We start from the raw sequence: 18,911 nt of genomic DNA on the forward strand, positions 1-18,911 counted from the left end.
TGGGTTTTACGCCGCTTTTAGCAATATTTCAGCAATATCACGGCGGGGGACACCAGAAATGGGCTTCACACATTGTACCCATGTGGGGAATCGAACCCGGGTCTTTGGCGTGACGAGCGAACGATTTACCCACTAGGCTACCCCACCGCCCTGATACATTAATGAGAACACTCAAGCAAACCTTGCAATGTTTAGTGAATGCTTGTGAAAGACAAAAAGTGGTACTTCGATGACAGATTTCAGGAATGACATTATAGGGTAAAGAGGTTAACACGCCTTCATGACCAAGAGTCCAATCGAACGAGTAGGTGTTATGGTGGGCGTCCCCAACGCCTCTCGCTTTGTGAAACGTCAACACACATGTCACTTTACATAGATAAGACACCTACGAAGTCAGAAGGTCGTTGTCACTGATAATGACCAGCTATATAAGTTTGGACACCTCTCATGCTCTGAAGACAGCGGTCTCCACAGAAGGTGCTTAAAACAGGTACGTTGGTCAGAAGCTGTTGGAGTTTGAGTTCCTAAGAAAGATTCTGCATCATGCAAAAACGATTATAATCAGTTTAACCAGACTGTCGCAACCCGCTGCTATCTTGACAAACAATAGACATTCCAGATAAAACGTTCGAGTCATGTTTCCATTCAATGAAGGAGTGCCTGAACTCAGCTATTCATAAGTAGGCTAATTTACAAAATACCATCGGATCTTATGCAAAAGGAATGGAAAATTACCTTGATTACATGAATTCTCTTAGATTTGGAAGGTTTATAGTGGCACAATCTATATTTTCAGAACAAGCACCGATTGAGTAGAAACTAAGGTTGGCAAGTTCTATTTAAGGAAACGATTATGTCTTAATGTTAACAGATTATAGTTGTCATGCTGTGTATTAACAGAGTTATTTGTTTTTCAGTTTCACCATGTTTTGGTTGCTTGTCCTTGTCGGCGTTGGTCTAACCAATGCTGATGACAGGTATGCCTTTGTTGTTTTTGAAACAAAAACAGCTCCAAATAGTGAAACGATCATGGGAATCAGCTGACAAATCCGCCATATTCACTACTTATTGCCATTCGTTCAATCCAATCTCAAAGAGGCACATATCCAAGTGTTGTACACAAATGGGATTTCCTCTCGTATCAAGTTTTCATTGAAATACTATTGAAAATGGACACCCCAGTGCGTTGTAAAGTCAATATATTCCCCAAAGGTTTTTCTTTACTTGTAAGCATTAGAATATCAACTCACCAGTCGTAGTGCAGGAGGATTCCTGTTCGGGTTCTGGCAAAACAACTTCCATTTTTAGGCACATTTTGGTAAATGGCGGATGCTACAAGTCAGCCTTTCCGGGAACACCTTGTGTCCTCACTGAGTCTCATTGATCTTATCGCATAAGTTATGTTTCCCATTTCACCAAACAGAATTTGTGTCTGAGGAAAGCTCAGCACAGTTTTAGAAAGCTCAGTTCGAACAGATTTTAATAAATCAAGCAAACCCCTCTAACGCGACGTAGAAATAGTACCTACTATGAACATACACTTCAGAGCAACCATTGATTGATCTTGTCTCTTCTCTAGTTCTGGTGGCTCCTATCTCATTACATCCTCGAGATACCTGCAACCAGGGATGCCGTTTAACGTAAGCATCGACATCCTGAACACCACCGACACTGTTCATATACAGGCGGAAGTGCAGCGTGTATGGAACAACTATACGAACATCTATAGGATCCCTATAATGATGGCTAAGGGAGACTTTACTAAAGGTAAATGGAACTAGAAGTAGTTGTTGAACTGAAGTCACAAGTTACCTAACATTTTGCGGTAACAGCCTTCTCCTTTGCAGACACAATATATTATGCGTCGTTATAAATTTTAGGGCAGGGTCTAATTATAAGATTAACGGCATTTGTTCACTTGATTTATCTGTTGGGAAGAGACAAGGAGTTAATGTGGAAAAATGCTAATTGTGATCTCTTACATTCATCCTAATATTTATCCTTGGTGTCCTTAAGCCAATATCCGGTGTACCCAGCCGTGATCTTGCTGGAATATTGCTAAATGCGGCTTAAAACAATACTCACTCACTCACTCCTTGGTATCCTTGGTTAAATGAAAACCGTTATCATAGGTCTACGACCTGCATCATTGCTGCCCATCCTCAAACGTTGTGCCAGTATACTGTCAAATAACCTAACCACTGCTCAATGCAACATCAAAGTAAACCCACTGACTCACTGTTAAATTCCCATTTCAGGAACAACAGGCACTCTGTCCATGAATGTACGTATGAGACTTTGGTGTGAAGCATACAAAATGAGAGTATATGATATTCGAGTTCTCAACTATCTATTTCTATCTCTTCCTGATATTCCTTCACCCATATTCAACAATTATTAAATAAAAATCAAGAATATTCTGAAAACATTTTTGAGTTTCATTTAAGCATGATGTTATTGATATTTTCAGATTCCAAGTCACGTTGAAAATGGTCGTTATAGACTACATGTACGCGGTAGCGGTGCTCTGCAGTTTGAGCGAGAACAAAGCGTCTACCTCCGTTCCAAGTCTATCTCTGTCATGATTCAGACAGACAAGGCCATGTACAAGCCCGGACAGATGGGTGAGTGTCCCCTGTGTTTGGAGAAGACCTTTGATACTGCCATATATTCTTATAAATCATCCGATTGTTACTGAAAACAGCTGTAACTTTATCAAATATGGATCACAGTTATGTCTTCTCCACAACCTCAGTCGTATAGTCGTTTATGCACAATACATATTTGTCATTAATCATTGATATTTTTTAAAATGAAGAAATTTTGTACTTCACTGTCCGAAAACTCTTATATGAAAACAGACAAAACATATCGTGCTATGTTTTTCATCGCAAAGCTTGCATTCCTGAATGTATTTTGTATGGGATCTAGCCCTGGATAAAGGTAATACAAGATTCAATTTGCCTTCCAGTGCATTTCCGTGCCTTTGGTGTGTATCCCAATCTGCAAGTATACACTGGAGCTTTTGACATTACTCTTCTTGTAAGTTATAACCTGTCTTACAAAATATGTTCAAGATCTATAAGGACACATTTCTATGCAGGGATAAGATAAAAGAAGACAATGCAAGAACATATATACATATTCCACACCACAACAAAGAGACCCGGGGGGGCCGATAAGCCTAGTGGTTAAAGCGTTCACTCGTCACTCCGAAGACCCTGTTTCGATTCCTCACATATGTACAATGTGTGAAGCCTATTTCTGGTGTCCCCCGCCGTGATGTTGCTGGAATATTGCTAAAAGCGGCGTAAAATTCAACTCACAACTCACAAAGAGACCTGGCCTCACTTTCACGTCTCCGTTAATGATGGGTCAGTGGGAGAGTACATAAGCATCATTCCAGCAATATCACGGCAGGGACACCGGGGTTTCACCCACGGGGGGAGTATAACCACTAGGCTACTCACTTTCCCTAGTCACAAGTGAAATATTGAGGAGGTGTAGATAATCAGACGTCTTTCATTACTAATTGTTGCTATATACAATTGTAAAGATTGTACCTTCAATATTCCTTCCATACATGATATACTGAGTGATCTAGAATATATTCATTACCTTTACACTACAAAAAGATCAGCGATATTCTATAATTATCTATTTTCCTCCATGTAAGTATGAATGATGTAGAGGAAAGATTTTGGTTGTATGCAGGACCCCAGCAGAAATATCCTGAAGGAGTGGACGGCTCTCCATGACGCTTCTGGAGTTGTGGCTGGAGAGTTCCAGCTGGCAGACCAGACTGTTCTGGGAGACTGGACAATCAAAGTCCAACCAAGGGTTGGTTTCAGACTCTGTCCTCTTCGTACTGACACAAGTATTTTAGGAAAGACATGCACCTGATATGTTTAATCAAGATCGATGACATGCATTTTCTGGATTTGTGTTAGTTTTTGCAAAAAAGTTGAGTGTCATTTTTGAAAATACTCTGTCAATCTAAATCTAAGAGTATGAGTTGTAATGTCTTCATGCATATGCTTATTCGTTGTAGGAAATCATACGAGGGATGGGTTTAACATTTTCCCAAAAGTCATAGAAGATCTGAAATAGTATAGATGTACTAAATACATCTCCACGTCTATCTGAAGTGTCATAATCAACGTTTTTTGTACTTTCAGGATGAAGTCATCATGACATCTAAAAGCTTTACAGTTGCTGAGTACCGTAAGTATAGATAGAACCTTGCCAATATATAATTTCATATACTCAGTTACACTTTTTCCATTACCAGTTTTAATTCATAACAATTCATTGTTATCTTAAATTTTTCAACCAAAGTGTAGTTGAAAATATTACATTTGTTAAAACAATTAATTAACATCACCATATATAATAGTGTTTATTTAATTCTTGAACATGTTTATATTTCATTTGAAAAAATGGAAAACGAACGTCACTGATATTTCAGAACTGCCTCGTTTTGAAGTAAAGGTGGACCTTCCTTCGTTTGCTCTGACATCTGACAAGATGTTGTCTGGCACGGTGACGGCCAAGTATGTTTCATATGCCTCTGAAACTAAACCCTGATCCTGTTATCTTAAATTTCAATCTTCATAACGCACCCAGAATCTTATCTTCAACACATACGACAACCTTGCGTTATCTCAAGAAAACAAGAAACAGATAAAGGGGTCACACTCTCGTTTTCAACACAATTTGAATATGTTCCTGTCCTTACTAGGTACACCTTCGGCACACCAGTGAAGGGGATGGTGGAGCTACACACTCAGATGCAAACAGGCAGCGACTATTGTGGAAGACCGCCCAAATATGTTGAGTTGGCGTTTCCGGTAAGTGCTTACCAAATTTGGTTCAGAACATGTGATCATCTTTTTGCAAAAAACGGAATGTGTAATGAAAGTTGGATACATTTGCGAATCAGCGTCTTCAATACAAATGTATAATCACATGCATGCTGACATATTCCTCTATCTTGGGCTTGTTTAAGCTGCAATAACATTTTCAGAAACAACTAAAACACCGAAATAGCATTCGGATGAGGGTGAATGTGTTAGTGAGCCAATATGATGAAATGACCATGATGCCCCAAATAAAGCTGATATGAAATAAATGTACTTCATATGTCTAATCACAGATTGATGGGGAAGCCAAATTTGAAATACCTATGGCTGACATCATGCGCCTCCAGAGGTATTTGGATGGCTACTCTGTCGCCGTTGTGGCAATCGTGAAGGAGGGGCTAACTGGAGTGAAACTAAACGGAAGCAACACTGTCAAGTACCACCAATACCCCTACAAGATTGAAGTCCTCAACTCCAGCCCTAAAACATTCTCACCCAAACTACCATACACAGCATATGTGAGTGTCATGTTAGAATACAACTTAACATGTGTACCATTTTAACCTTTATGTTACAAATTTTACAAATAGTAGAAATGTTCTCTCTCTCTTCTACATTTACACATTACATAACAGCAACTTCCATACACAGCATATGTGAGTTGAAATTTAATAACACACATAAAATATCAACATTTTTTGTCATGAAAACCATTGAATACTTCACACATATATTTTAAGTTATACAATGTGTTATGTTTAGCTCTCTTCTAAATTTACACATCATACAACAGATCAAGGTGTCCCAACAAGATGGCCGCCCTGTGAGCGACCTCAGCAGCCCTGTTGGAGTGTACACTTGTGTCACATACCGTATTGTCCAAGATGACCAGTCCGAGTACTCCTGCTCATCCTTCACCGGCAACTACGGCCTCCCACCCACAAACTACACCATCCCTGCCTCCGGCATCATCCCCGTGGACATGCGCATCCCCGAGAACGCCACCAGCATTGATGTGAAGGTAGGATACAAAACAAAAACAATGTATTCCCTTTCGTTATTTACATTGTTAAAACATCAATAGTACAAAACAACTCGGCTAGGTTGTAACTTGATATACTTGTGGCTGTGTATGTGTATCATTCATCAGTTTGACTCTTACCCTAATATACTTTTGAGGAAACGCGTAAATGATAAAGGTGTGCCTGTCACCGATCAGAGACCAGGATATTTGATGATGTAAATTTTGGGACCTTACATTAAATCCACGGGTCACTCATGTCCCGACTCAAAATGACTGAGCAAATATTTAAAGGTCATTACATTCATTATGTGATAACAGATGATGCATTAAAAGCGTGTTTATCAAATACATTTAAGTTATCTTCAGATAACATTCTTGCATTCAAAATTCTAGGTTCACTACAAAGAAATATCGGATACTTTGTCGGTGAAGCAAAAGGACTCCCTCAGCAGTAACTACATGCAGCTGCGACTCACAAACAAGGGTCTGAAGGTAGGCTCAATCTAAACATTGCTGATTCAGTGGCACCGGGGAGATGGTAGGGGAGGTGGCGATTGATTGGCTAGGGGAGCAGCGAGACTTTTGAAGTTTGAATAAGGGTCTCAAGGTAAGCTCAATCTACTCATTGCTGAATCAGTGGCACCGACGATTTAATATTGGGGAGATGGTAGGGAGTTGGAGATTTACTGGCGTTGGGAGCAGAAGGTCTTTTGAAGTTTAAAGAATGTATTATTTACGCCATACTCACCAACAAGTGTCTCAGCAAGGTAAGCTCAATGAGACCGATCATTTGAAATCCGGGAGGATGTAGGGGAAGTGGCGATGGGTTGGCTCGAGGAGCAGAGTACCTTTGAAGTTTGGTATTATTTATGCCGTTCATTTCTTTTGTTTTTTAAAAAATCAGAAACAATGTATTCATTGCTAGTACAATGGCACCGACGATATAAAATTGGGGAGATGATAGGGAAGGTGGCAATTTATTGGCTTGGGGAGCAGAGAGTCTTTTGAAGTTTGAAGAAGGTAGACTCAATGAAACCTACCATTTGAAATCGGGGAAGTGGTAGGGAAGGTGACGATGGATTGGCTAGGGGAGCAGAGTCTTTTGGAGTTTGGATAATGTATTATCTATACCAGGCATTTTCTATTTTTCAAACAGTTAAAAACATTTCTAATTCAATGGCACCAACGATATGAAATCGGGGAGATGGTAGAGGAGGTAGCAGGCAAATGTAATTCAGAAAATTGTTTCATTTCTTTTTCATAAATATTCTGAGACAATTTAAGTAATCGCAGTCCCCAAGCCTTCTTCGTAGAATATTGAATTTTCGGTCCCTAAGTAAATATACTGTCCATCTTATAAACTTTTAACTGTGTAAATGATATGAAATAGTTCTCTACTGTTTTCAGTAATACATGTTTTTTTCATTTTAGGCGGGTCAGGCGGCAACGTTCACTATAGAATTGACCGAAGATGTTCCGTTCATTACCTACGAGGTAATCGTCCGAACAAGATAGCTCTATTGGACATAGTGCGGCTAGATTGCAAAACACCCCCAACACAAAAATAAACCTTCTCACATATTTCCGTGTCCCTAAAATAGTTTGTCCAAAAGTTTTGCGCAAAAATATATTTGAAACTTTTTGTTCAGTGTTAAATATAAATTTAGATATTGAAAGTTGTTCATTTTGTGTATATAGGTATTGTCCCGGGGAACTGTTGACATCACTGATCAAGTTAGTGTTGGGGGACAAAACCCCGTCCAGTTCAACGTTCCAGTCTCTGCTACAATGGCCCCAGAAGCTCACATCATTGCTTACTACGTCAGGAAATCTGGGGAGGTTGTAGCTGATGGCCTTAGTTTCAGTGTGGATGACATCTTCGACAACAAGGTAAACTTTTGTAGACAAACACAGAAAAAAATAGATCAAATGCCAATCCTCACTTTATTTCGTGTAACACATAATTCTTAATATATCACAATGAACCGTTGTAAAATGATTGTAAATCGAGACTGATTAATCAATCTTTCAACGTTTCAGGTGTCCATTGACTTTAGTCGCAACGAGTCAAAACCTCATGAAAACATCGATGTCTTGGTCAGCGCCGATCCCCTGTCATCTGTCAATCTTCTGGCTGTCGACCAAAGTGTTCTTCTTCTGAAGTCCGGAAATGATATTACCACAGATCAGGTAAAAACACTTTAAAAAAAGAAAGAGATTAAAGAAAGATTAAACAAGAAACGGAATCAAGGTAAAGAATCTCCAGATCTCCAGCCTTAATCCACTACCATATGCATTATTTACTGGAGCACACTTAATGTTCATGTACCGTGAAAAACTTCCTGTTTCATGAACAGGTTCTTGATGAACTGAAGACGTACAGCTCTGGACAAACTGATGGAGAATTTTCACCGGAAGTATTTGCCATTTCAAGCAGTTCGACACAAGCTTCTAATGTCTTCTCGGTTAGTGACCCTGTTTTCTGTTTATGAATTGAGGTTTTAACGTACATTTCTACCAAATGTTGCACACATATGATAGTTCAGTTAAATCTATCATGCTGATGTAAATAGGTTTCACATAAACTGGATACCAAGCTTTGACGTAGATCACACTGTATAATTCTGAACCTCACTAACTTGGAACCTTTTCAGGATGCTGGTCTTCTCGTTATCACTGATGCTAGATACTACGACTACAACTACTATGCCTCGAATAAAGGTGAGGTAGATGACTTAATGTTGTTCATGCTGTATAAATATACTTTCAACAGTTCTATTCATGATGCTAAGTTTTAAAACGGAGGAAGTATCAGATCAAAGAGTTAGACATTTACGGAGTCAATATTTGTGCCACTCATCGAAGGGCAAATGTGTTATGATTATAGGTTTTGCGAGTGAGGCGTTTCACCGAGTTTTGCATTACTTAAGAGAGATGGCTGCAGGCGACACTTGTAATGGGCTGCCAAGTTTTACCAACATGGGAAATCAAATCCAGGAATTTAGCCTCAACCACGCCATTTGCCTATCACTTTTTTTAACTTTTGGTATTATAGAATACTCTCAAATCATACTTTTTATATGTATACCTACCTACCTACCTACCTACCTACCTACCTACCTACCTACCTACCTACCTACCTACCTACCTACCTACCTACATACATACCTACATACATACATACATACATACATACATACATACATACATACATACATACATACATACATACATACATACATACATACATACATACATACATACATGAAGAACTGATACTATTGAAAGCTGTAACGAATGAATACCTCACTGTACCTCATTTGTAATGTATGTGTCTTGTGTGTTATGGCGCTCAAAGAAGGTGTGCAGATGTTCAGTTGTTCTACTCAATATTGTGTTCACCACTAGAGGGTAATGACTGCACACAGGATCCATTCAAGAAATTCCAACTGGATAACCAAACTGCTACCACCGTTTATCGCCTGGGGAGCACGACAATGTCTATTTTGTGATGTGTTGCAGGACCGATTGGTTACACTCCGATGCCTGGTGCCACACCTTATGCTCCACTAGCAGGAATGGGACACTCATCAGGTTTGAAGGAGGTGAAAAGGGTTCGAAAGAACTTCCCAGAAACCTGGCTCTGGGTTAACAAGACAGTAGGGTAAGTATATATAATCCTACGATAAATGGACTAGTTGGTACGAAATGCTACTGACTAGATTAATTGTTCATTTTAATTCGATGAATTTGATGATGTGTAAATCGGTTAATAACTGTTGTATGAGACGTCTTTTAATCAACACATTTAATTTGTCCAGAGCTGACGGTAAAGCCACCATCAGTACCACCGTGCCTGACACTATCACTTCCTGGATCGCCAGCGCCTTTGCTGTCAACTCCGCCACAGGACTTGGTGTAGCCCCGTCTACTACAAAGGTATTAAAGGACGGTTGCTGTCCGAGATATTACATTGTTTACTTCGTCCCTGCAAATAAGGAGCTTGCCTGAAGCCCGAGGTATTACAGTATTTGCTTTCAACATAGCAATTACTTCACTTTCATCTCATGTGGTGGCGCGTGGTCCTGTGCACAGAGTTCAGGTCACAAATCAGTTGAAGTTATGCAACGTCGAGCTCGGACAATCCTTGGATGGGTGACCGTGTTTGGCAGCCTGACTCCTGAGAGTTTCTAGGACTTCAGTCCTGCCCCACAACGAAGCACATGTAATGCATGTGGTCTCACCTTAGGCAAGTGAGTTTGTTCAAATTGCCTCTGTTCACCCAGCAGAAAATGGGTACCCGGTGGGGTAAAGTCATGTGACTATAACCTTCTAGTGCCTAACAGGCAGCTTGGGTTATCCGGGGTAATAAGAATCATCTTCTGATTAAGCGCCGCGAGCAATCACTTGGTGTTTGGAGACTGTGCTCTATTGAAGATGACTTATGATTAAAGTAGTTTTCTTTGTATAGTGAAGGAAGAGAATGAGTATTTATTGTCAATCTGACCCTATTCACACCACTTGTTCAATTCAGATGGCAAGCACTTTATCGGAAAACAAAGTTAATTAAATGGAATACAACATTTGCTGCAATCTTATTTCTTACAATATTTTGTTAAATGTGAAAGTGATCCCTGAAATCTTTCGGGCCTGTCACTGCACATGAACCTTGTTCCACATGTGTACCTTGTTTTTCTCTCCCCAAAAGTGAAAAATAACCATGCAGAAACTCTGGTCCTCGAGTACCCCCTATCATTCCAAAATCTGAAAACGCAAATGTTCAACAACTTTACACATAAAACTGATATTTTTTTTCAGCTGCGTGTGTTCAGCCCCTTCTTCGTGAGCTTGTCCATGCCTACCTCGGTGTTACGTGGAGAACAGGTCGTCATTCAAGCCAGTATCTTCAACTACCTCCCCAGTGATGTTGATGTGAGTTAATGAAAAAAACAAATTCCATCGTTATCATCCACATATCAGTATAACACAATATGCATCTTTATATAAAAAGAAATGGACGAGGCATAAACTTGTTACGACATGTTTGACAGGTGGTGGTGTCATTGCCAACGTCTACTGACTACACCAACGTGGTTGTCGACAGTACTGGGAAGACCAGGCAGGAGTCTAAGGACCAAACACATTACATCACGGTAGGTCGACATGGTGCTGCAAACGTGTCTCAGTATTTATTGTGTGTTTTCTTATATTATATGTTTTAAATGTTATCTTAAATTACATGAATAGAAATGGACTGGGCACAAGGTAAAACAAATGTGTTTTTTCGGTTTATGCACCAAAAGGAAGAAACATTAGCCCTATCAAACCTTGTTTTTTTGTTTTGTTTTTTATTTTGTGTGTGTGTGTGTGTGTGTGTTTGTGTGTGTGTGTTTTTCTTCTAGCATGAATTCACCATCACCCAAACCTGTGTCTCCACAGATGAGTGCACCATGTCGCCCCATGCCCTTCTAGCCGAGGACTTTCTATGAAAACTAATTAAATGAGTTTTCACATGGGTTGCGACAATTACACTCTGAATCATCGTATGTGTGTTTCCTGAATTCACAATAATTCAAGGCACTACTGCCATTGTGTATTTATATTCGTTTTACCTGTATGGTGAAATTGGGAATTGTGTGAGCACAAACTGGATTCTGAATCAAGGATAGCTGAGTGTTTATTTGTGGAATGTGTAATTTGCTCCTCATTTCAACAAATTAGTATATCATCATTCCTTTCAAGTCGATATTGGCATAATCCTTTTTGCAATTGTTCTGAGCGCTATACACTGAGTCTTACTATGATTTGGTGATCTCTCTCAAGGTCAAATCCAACGAGCCCCAGACTGTGTACTTCCCTATCATTCCATCATCTCTGGGAGCTATCGACATCGAGGTGTCAGCACGGACAACTCTAGCCGCTGATGCTGTCAGAAGACAGCTCAATGTCCAGGTAATTAGTTTAGTGAAAAAAGATTATGTGAAAAATATTAATATGTTAACATTTAAATTGATATATAATAATTTCAGTCTAGGTTAACACAACCGCAAAAACGTATTGAATTTAGAACGTCCATATTTTGTGACTTTTAGGTCGAAGGCATCCCCAAAGAATACAACACACCTGTCTTCATTGAGCTGACCCCAGGTGGTGCTGACTTCAACCAACAGGTGGCACTTTCACTACCACCAGAGACGGTAACTGGTTCAGAGAAAGTCAGGGTCAAAGTAACAGGTAGGCGTACTGATTAACATTTATATGTTCAGGTAACTGTCAAAAGCTGCACAACCAGTTGAAGATAGTGAAACTGGTTCAACTAGTGAAGGATCAGTGCACAACATGTACATCTCATTTGACGTGTTAATTGTCAGCTGTTCATATCACATAGGCCAATCCAGATGTTTCACTTTGCTAAGGGATACTTTTCTAGCATGGTACTTGTTACAAAATCGCGAATCTCCATTGGTTTACGTATCATCTTCCATAATAGCTAAATAATGTGATTTTGACTTATCGTGTAGGTGACTTGATAGGCGCAAGTCTTGACAATCTGGAAAACCTTCTGGCACTTCCGACTGGATGTGGTGAACAGAACATGATGAACTTTGCACCAGATGTATATGTGGCCGATTACCTGTATGCAACTAATCAGATCACACCTGCCTTGGAGTCGAGGATCATGAGCTATCTGGAGCTAGGTATGTATACACGTATGACTAGCCTTGTGATATAATGAACCCGTGAATCACGGCGGGGGCACCAGAAACGTGCTTCACACATCGAACCGGCGTGACGAGCGAACGTTTTAACCACTGGGCTTCCCCAATGCACAACCGTTATTATTAGCCCCAACGGCTACAAAGAAGGAGACAACCCGCATACAATCGTGCAAGGGACGGTTGGGTGACCCAGTGGTTAAAGCGTTGATTCCCCAGATGGATACGACCCGTAAAATAAGCCTCGTGATGTAATGAGTGACTTAACCTTATCACGTTATGGATAATGGTATCTGTGTTATCTTAAAGACTGCGGTGGGATCATCTTCTGGAACTACTTCTCTTAAGCTCCAATATACCCGTGTGATATTTCACAATAAACTTATACCTTATGTTCCCACCAGCTTCTTCGGGAACTATTTCTCATAAGCTCCAATATACCTATGTGATATTTCTCATTAAACTAATACTTTATGTTCCCATCAACTTCCTCGGGAACTACTTTTCATAAGCTCCGATATACCTATGTGATATTTCACAATAAACAAATACTTTATGTTCCCATCAGCTTCTGTGGATGATTTACAATGAGTGAAAGTTTCTGGTAACAATGTTCCTGAAACGTCTGCGTGCAATACGTGCATACCCTACAGACCAAAAGTGATTCTGTCATACATAACTTGCGCTCTAATGTATTTCGAAGTTGGTTGATCTTTCCTCCAAAAGATGTTCTCTACTTCCCTTTGTCTTTCTTCAGGATACCAGAGGGAACTGGCCTATCAGAGATATGATGGATCCTTCAGTCCTTTCGGAGACCGAGATGAGGCAGGACACATGTGGTGAGTTTCCACTGTCCCTTCAAACAGAAGCTGCAATCAGATGCAAACTGCCAGAACAGTCCCATTGTGGTAGCGTTCTTAACTAATATTGAGTGGATTCTAACATTCAGATTTGTTTCATAATCCTCAGGCTGACTGCATTTGTAGCCAGAACTTTCCATCAGGCAAGACCCTACATCTTCGTGGGCAACCAGACTCTAGGAAATGCACTCAACTGGATGGCCAGCAGACAGAATCTCGATGGGTCCTTCAATGAACCTGGACTAGTTTTTGACAGACAAATGAAGGTAGTTATCATGCCCACTACTCACTCAATATGTCAAATCGCTGTTATTTCACCCAAGAGACACTGGCAGACAACTAAATGTAGTGCTTTCTTTCACACATGACTTGTCAATAGCTAAGGTTAAACGTGTCTGTTGTTTATCTTATTAGATGGTTGTTTTTTGTTTTATTTTAGAGCTCCAAAGCTTCATTGACTGCTATGGCCTTGCTCGCCTTCCTTGAGAACCAAGACATTAGCGGGTTTGGTGTAAGTACAAATACTGTTCCTTCCAGATTTTGTAATGATAGACTTAAATGTAGAAATGGCTGACCAAAACAAAAATACACAACAAAACATCAGTGATCGAACAGAAGTATAATAAACTTGAAACCGAGCTTGAAAAACACATGTTTATCTAATTAACAGATTAATGAGTACACGCTGGGAAACGCCACTGTGAATGCCACAAATTACCTGGAGTCAATGGCTCCCTCTATCACGGATCCCTTCACTCTTGCCATTGTCAGCTACGCCTTGTCTGAGGCTGGCAGCTCAGTAGCGGATGTCACGTTCAACAAACTCAACGCTGCAGCTGATGTTAAAGGTAAATTGGTTATGCATTGATGCCACTTATACAACATTACTACATTATCAACTGTAGATATCTCCGCCGTCATATAGCTGGAATATTGCTGAGTGCGGCGTAAAACTAAACTCACTCACTCACTCTGTAGATATCTCAGCTTCATTGAAAGCATCATTATACGAATGTGATACAGTTCTTGAGGTACATCCTTTGTCTTTTTGTCGTTGTGATGTCTTTGGTACACACTGCATAATATAAAAACGTTTGCTGAAAAGTTGTGATCATTACATTATTTTCAGGTACACTCAAACACTGGACCGAACCCACTACCGCCTCCTCTAACTACTACACAAAATGGACTCCTCCACACACCCAAGCCCAACCAATTGACATCCAGACTACAGCCTATGCCCTACTGGCGTCGTCTTCACGTGGTGATCTCAAAGGAGGTCTTCCAATCACAAACTGGTTGACGTCACAGAGGAACCCTTATGGCGGCTTCTCTTCAACGCAGGTCAGTGTGTAGTCATGGTGGTCCGATGTCCCCGTGTTAATCAAACGTTGAGAAATGCAAATTCTTTACTAAGTCTGTGTGCAGCTTCGTGTTGGATACAGTTTGAACTGGTAAGAAAGAATCAATCAAAGTTCATTATATGTTCGCTGAAAAGACATCCCCACGTGCCGAATTTTTTGGACCTGCGTTCTTCAGGGTTAAGAAAACAGACATGGCGATGACAAACCACAGATCATGAAACAGACGAAGCAGGGATTCGAACCCATGACCTGTGGGTCAGTCTAAGGAGAAAGGAAGGCTCATACATAATTGGTGTTACGCAGCAACAGGTTACTTCATAACTTTCCCCATGTCTCTAGTTACTTCATTTTATTAGTCTGCTTACTCAAACCTTGCATATTGACAGGACACAATGGTGGCTCTGCACGCACTCACTGACTATGCCCGACGTGCACACACTTCCGGATTCCAAGTAGAGGTTGACATCAAGAGCGGAAGTGACAGCCAGCACATATCTGTGACAGACAACAACGCACTTGTGCTGCAGTCTAGAGAGGTAGGCTGGAAATAACTTCGATAATCATCTGACAAATGCCTTCAAGCAAAGATTTGAATCACAAATGAAAAAGAACACAAATCGGGGAATGACGAATAATATTTGTACTGGAATTCTCGTGAATTCATTTATCCAGACACACGGGGAAGGCTTGGATATCTCAACACATGTATAACAACTGTTGATTTTTGTGTATCATGTTTTTGTCCCCAGTTGACGACATTCCCCAAACAAGTATCTCTCACTGCCACTGGTAAAGGTGTTGCTTATGCTGAGGTGAGACATCAACTTATTCTCCTTATGAAAACCACAGGCAATTATGATTCAAAAACTCTTTTGTTATAAGAACATTTTTTCAAAGTAAAGACGTAAATATATCTTGGTCTGTACATGTCATCTGTTTGGGTATATGACTGGAAAATTATACCTTCACTTTGAACACGAGTTCTAGTGGATTTATTTCATCCAGACTGTTCGTTGTATACAAATTGTAATGTGAAATTGAAACTGAAAAATATGTTTGTGTTTTGAAACATAAAACAAACTAATACCCTGCCTCAATAAAGTCCCGTCCCACCTACCATCGACACATTCACACTGAATAACGTATGTCAAAGAATGAAAACCCTAATAGTTCTTAATCCGCGTCTAGGTTGATGTGTTCTTCAACGTGGAGGCTGAGATCGGCAAACCATCCTTTGACATCAGCACCGTACTCCTTGATGACACCATCAACAACTTCAGACTCATGACCTGCACCAAGTAAGGAGGGGTCAACAGTTTTAAACAAAGAAACAATCGAAAGAAACACAGACTCATAATATAACCGGAATTTGAATGGACTCTGCTTTAAGCAGATATTTCCATATATTTGAAAAGGGTTTTGTTGCTTTCAGTATCTAGCAGTTGTTTGTTTCTTAGTTGTTTAACCCTAACTACAGCCATATTCCATCTACAAAATGCCTGATGGTGAAACTTTCGACCCTGTTGGCTGGTCCAAAAATCATTACAATGTTTTGTATACTAGCCACATAAAGAAACGGTGCACACAGAAGATGCCTTCATAATTGGAATACAACACAGCAAAGACGAAATGATGTAGACACGTTATAAGCTGAAGTATCTGACCACAAGAAAATGTCAAAAGAACATGAACAATATCCGTAACGATGACGTCAGAAGTTCAAAATCGAGTAGGGGGTCACACGACGAAGTCACAAAGTCAATAACGGGTATGACCACCGTGTGCGTGAAGCACAGCAGTGCATCGAAGACGCATAGAGGCTAGCAAATGAGCATTGAAGGACTGGGGAATGGTCTGGGACGTGGTCACTGCTGTCAGGAACCTGTTTCTGAGATGAGTCACCTGAATCCATCTGTCTTGTCTTGGCGTCGTTACGTCGGGAACGCCCAGAACGTGGGTGGTCGGCGACGTCATTACTGTTTCGATAACGCCTGACCCATGCAGATATCGTGTTACGATGGCATTGGAAATGTGCTGCCACCTGTTGTTGGCTCATTCCTGCTCGAACCATTCCAATGGCTTCATGACGTTGAGCAGATGTTAATCTTGGCATGATGTCCATGTGACTTCTCATGCGAATTGGTGAACGTTTGAATGACCAAAGATCAAGCTTTCGACAGTGACAGCAATTTCAGAGTTTCACATCTGTACGGGCTGCACGTGCAGTAACACATTGCAAGGCCTTAGGCCACCGTCAATGACGTCACGTCGTCTGGCACGTGCATGAGCATTTGATTGTCTCCAACACCTGCTATGTTCACAAATGTATTTATGTATAAATACGCTGTGTGCCTATATTTATATTTTCTGTGTGCACAGTTTCTTTATGTGGCCAGTATATATGCAAGAGACAAAACTCTTCGCATAATTCTAACAAATTTATTTGCACTGACAGCGACAAATACCATGTTGAAATATAAGATTTCGAGAAATGTTGGAGAGAATGGAAACATATTAAATGTTCGATCCTTCAAAGAAATAATTGTGGTTAATGTTTGTTTTGATTAGGTGGTTAAAGAAAGGATCCAGTGGCATGACAGTTATGGAAATATCTATCCCATCAGGCTTTGATCCGGATATGACGTCAATTGGGAACGTCGCTGGCCTTAAACGTGTTGAACGACGAGGAAGGAATGTTGTTGTTTACTTTGATGAAGTGAGTTCTACTTGATCTCATCCTAGTATTGTATCATCTTAGCGTTTCAAAACTTAAGTCCTCTCCCCAGATTCAAACTGATCATGACATATGACACACATTTCTGTCCTTATCTCAGATCGGCACAACGTCCATTTGCTTTGACATCCTGTCCACCAGAACCGGCATGGTGACGAACAACCAGCCCAGCTACGTCACAGTCTACGATTACTACCAGCCCAGTGAGTATAGGCCCTTAAGTAACTGTTGGTACAGTTGAAGACGGCATTTTTTTACCAGTAATCATGTCTTTTTATCTTTTACGGAAGTTACAGAAAACTGAACTAGAAATGGTCTCCTTGTTACCGGATTCATACGAAATTGTAATCCGGAGTACTCAAGAACGTAATTAGTAGATTTTAGAATGACAAACAGATAAGAGCGTGTTTGTGTACATCATACCGGCTATATAAATGGAGTATTGGTGTCAATAGTAACTGTATTTTCTGAGATTTACCGAATACTGAACTAGAAATGTTCACCCTGTTGCCGGATTCATATGAAATTGTAAACCGGAGTACTCAAGAATCCAATTTGTAGATTTTAGAATGACAAACAGATAATAGCATGTTTGTGTACGTCATACCAGCTATCAAAATGGAGTATTGGTGTCAGCGTATGAATTAAATGTGGTTGGTTTGTCTCTTTCAGGTAACCAAGGTGCCACATTCTATGAAACCCGCAGTCTCAAGAAGGCCACCATCTGTGATGTGTGTCGCAAGTGCTGCCCCCAGGTGAGGTCCTAGGTTATCTCCCTTTGGCGTGGTGCTCATTTCTATAAATACTGAATTGGCGGATGGGTAGCCTAATGGCTAATCGCAACGTAAAAGACCCGGATTCGATTCCACACATATAATGTGTGAAGCCCATTTCTGGTGTCCCCCGCCGTGATATTTCTGGAAATTTTGCTAAAAGCAGTGAAAAAACATATCCATTCACTCATTAGAAATACTAACATTTTGTACCTTATATTCAAAGATTTGCTAAATTGTAAAGTATCGATATCTTACTGTTTAAGAGAGAACTTTGTTTCAAACTAGGAACTCCAGTATCATTGAATTGTGCTTCGTATCTACTACATTAGTAAAGTTAAAGTTGATTGATGATGCTTGGTTAAGTCATTTGAAATGCTTGATGTCTATTTTCAGGCGTAAGGATGACGAAAACAGATCAAGATGGATTATGTTCATTATGTTAACATAAAAAATAAATGCCAGATAAAAGGTATACTGGTTGGTCGTTTTTTTGCAAGAGGCAGGCCATCCTCATTATCAGGCAATGCTTTATTTGGATATTATACCTGTGTTCTTTCTTATGAGTTCAGTTGAAA

The 18,911-nt window shown here is 40.2% G+C and overlaps 1 protein-coding gene across 2 annotated transcripts in view; it reads left to right on the forward strand.

Annotated features, from left to right (window-relative positions):
* Positions 1-393: 393 nt before the first annotated feature.
* Positions 394-18,911, forward strand: part of LOC124277429 (CD109 antigen-like) — an 84,935-nt gene continuing 66,417 nt past the window's right edge. Inside the window, exons 1-37 of one of the 2 annotated variants that reach the window (XM_046713128.1) lie at positions 394-490; positions 918-977; positions 1,580-1,767; positions 2,259-2,284; positions 2,471-2,624; positions 2,972-3,042; positions 3,715-3,840; positions 4,179-4,224; positions 4,469-4,553; positions 4,742-4,850; positions 5,156-5,380; positions 5,656-5,883; positions 6,280-6,378; positions 7,318-7,380; positions 7,585-7,776; positions 7,927-8,076; positions 8,244-8,351; positions 8,541-8,607; positions 9,409-9,550; positions 9,708-9,825; positions 10,705-10,818; positions 10,938-11,039; positions 11,710-11,838; positions 11,979-12,120; positions 12,408-12,584; positions 13,360-13,441; positions 13,572-13,728; positions 13,902-13,973; positions 14,133-14,310; positions 14,592-14,806; positions 15,213-15,362; positions 15,576-15,638; positions 16,015-16,124; positions 17,395-17,542; positions 17,661-17,763; positions 18,233-18,315; positions 18,730-18,806. In XM_046713128.1, coding sequence (XP_046569084.1) covers positions 925-977; positions 1,580-1,767; positions 2,259-2,284; positions 2,471-2,624; positions 2,972-3,042; positions 3,715-3,840; positions 4,179-4,224; positions 4,469-4,553; positions 4,742-4,850; positions 5,156-5,380; positions 5,656-5,883; positions 6,280-6,378; positions 7,318-7,380; positions 7,585-7,776; positions 7,927-8,076; positions 8,244-8,351; positions 8,541-8,607; positions 9,409-9,550; positions 9,708-9,825; positions 10,705-10,818; positions 10,938-11,039; positions 11,710-11,838; positions 11,979-12,120; positions 12,408-12,584; positions 13,360-13,441; positions 13,572-13,728; positions 13,902-13,973; positions 14,133-14,310; positions 14,592-14,806; positions 15,213-15,362; positions 15,576-15,638; positions 16,015-16,124; positions 17,395-17,542; positions 17,661-17,763; positions 18,233-18,315; positions 18,730-18,735 — 4,281 coding nt within the window. In that variant the 5' untranslated portion in view covers positions 394-490; positions 918-924 and the 3' untranslated portion in view covers positions 18,736-18,806. Of the gene's footprint in view, positions 491-917; positions 978-1,579; positions 1,768-2,258; positions 2,285-2,470; positions 2,625-2,971; positions 3,043-3,714; positions 3,841-4,178; positions 4,225-4,468; positions 4,554-4,741; positions 4,851-5,155; positions 5,381-5,655; positions 5,884-6,279; positions 6,379-7,317; positions 7,381-7,584; positions 7,777-7,926; positions 8,077-8,243; positions 8,352-8,540; positions 8,608-9,408; positions 9,551-9,707; positions 9,826-10,704; positions 10,819-10,937; positions 11,040-11,709; positions 11,839-11,978; positions 12,121-12,407; positions 12,585-13,359; positions 13,442-13,571; positions 13,729-13,901; positions 13,974-14,132; positions 14,311-14,591; positions 14,807-15,212; positions 15,363-15,575; positions 15,639-16,014; positions 16,125-17,394; positions 17,543-17,660; positions 17,764-18,232; positions 18,316-18,729; positions 18,807-18,911 lie in introns of those variants that run through there. The other variant, XM_046713129.1, reaches the window with a different exon arrangement.

Source organism: Haliotis rubra, unplaced genomic scaffold, assembly GCF_003918875.1.
Source record: "Haliotis rubra isolate DU_JTF1 unplaced genomic scaffold, ASM391887v1 Scf221, whole genome shotgun sequence".
NCBI classification, from domain to species: Eukaryota; Metazoa; Mollusca; class Gastropoda; order Lepetellida; family Haliotidae; genus Haliotis; species Haliotis rubra.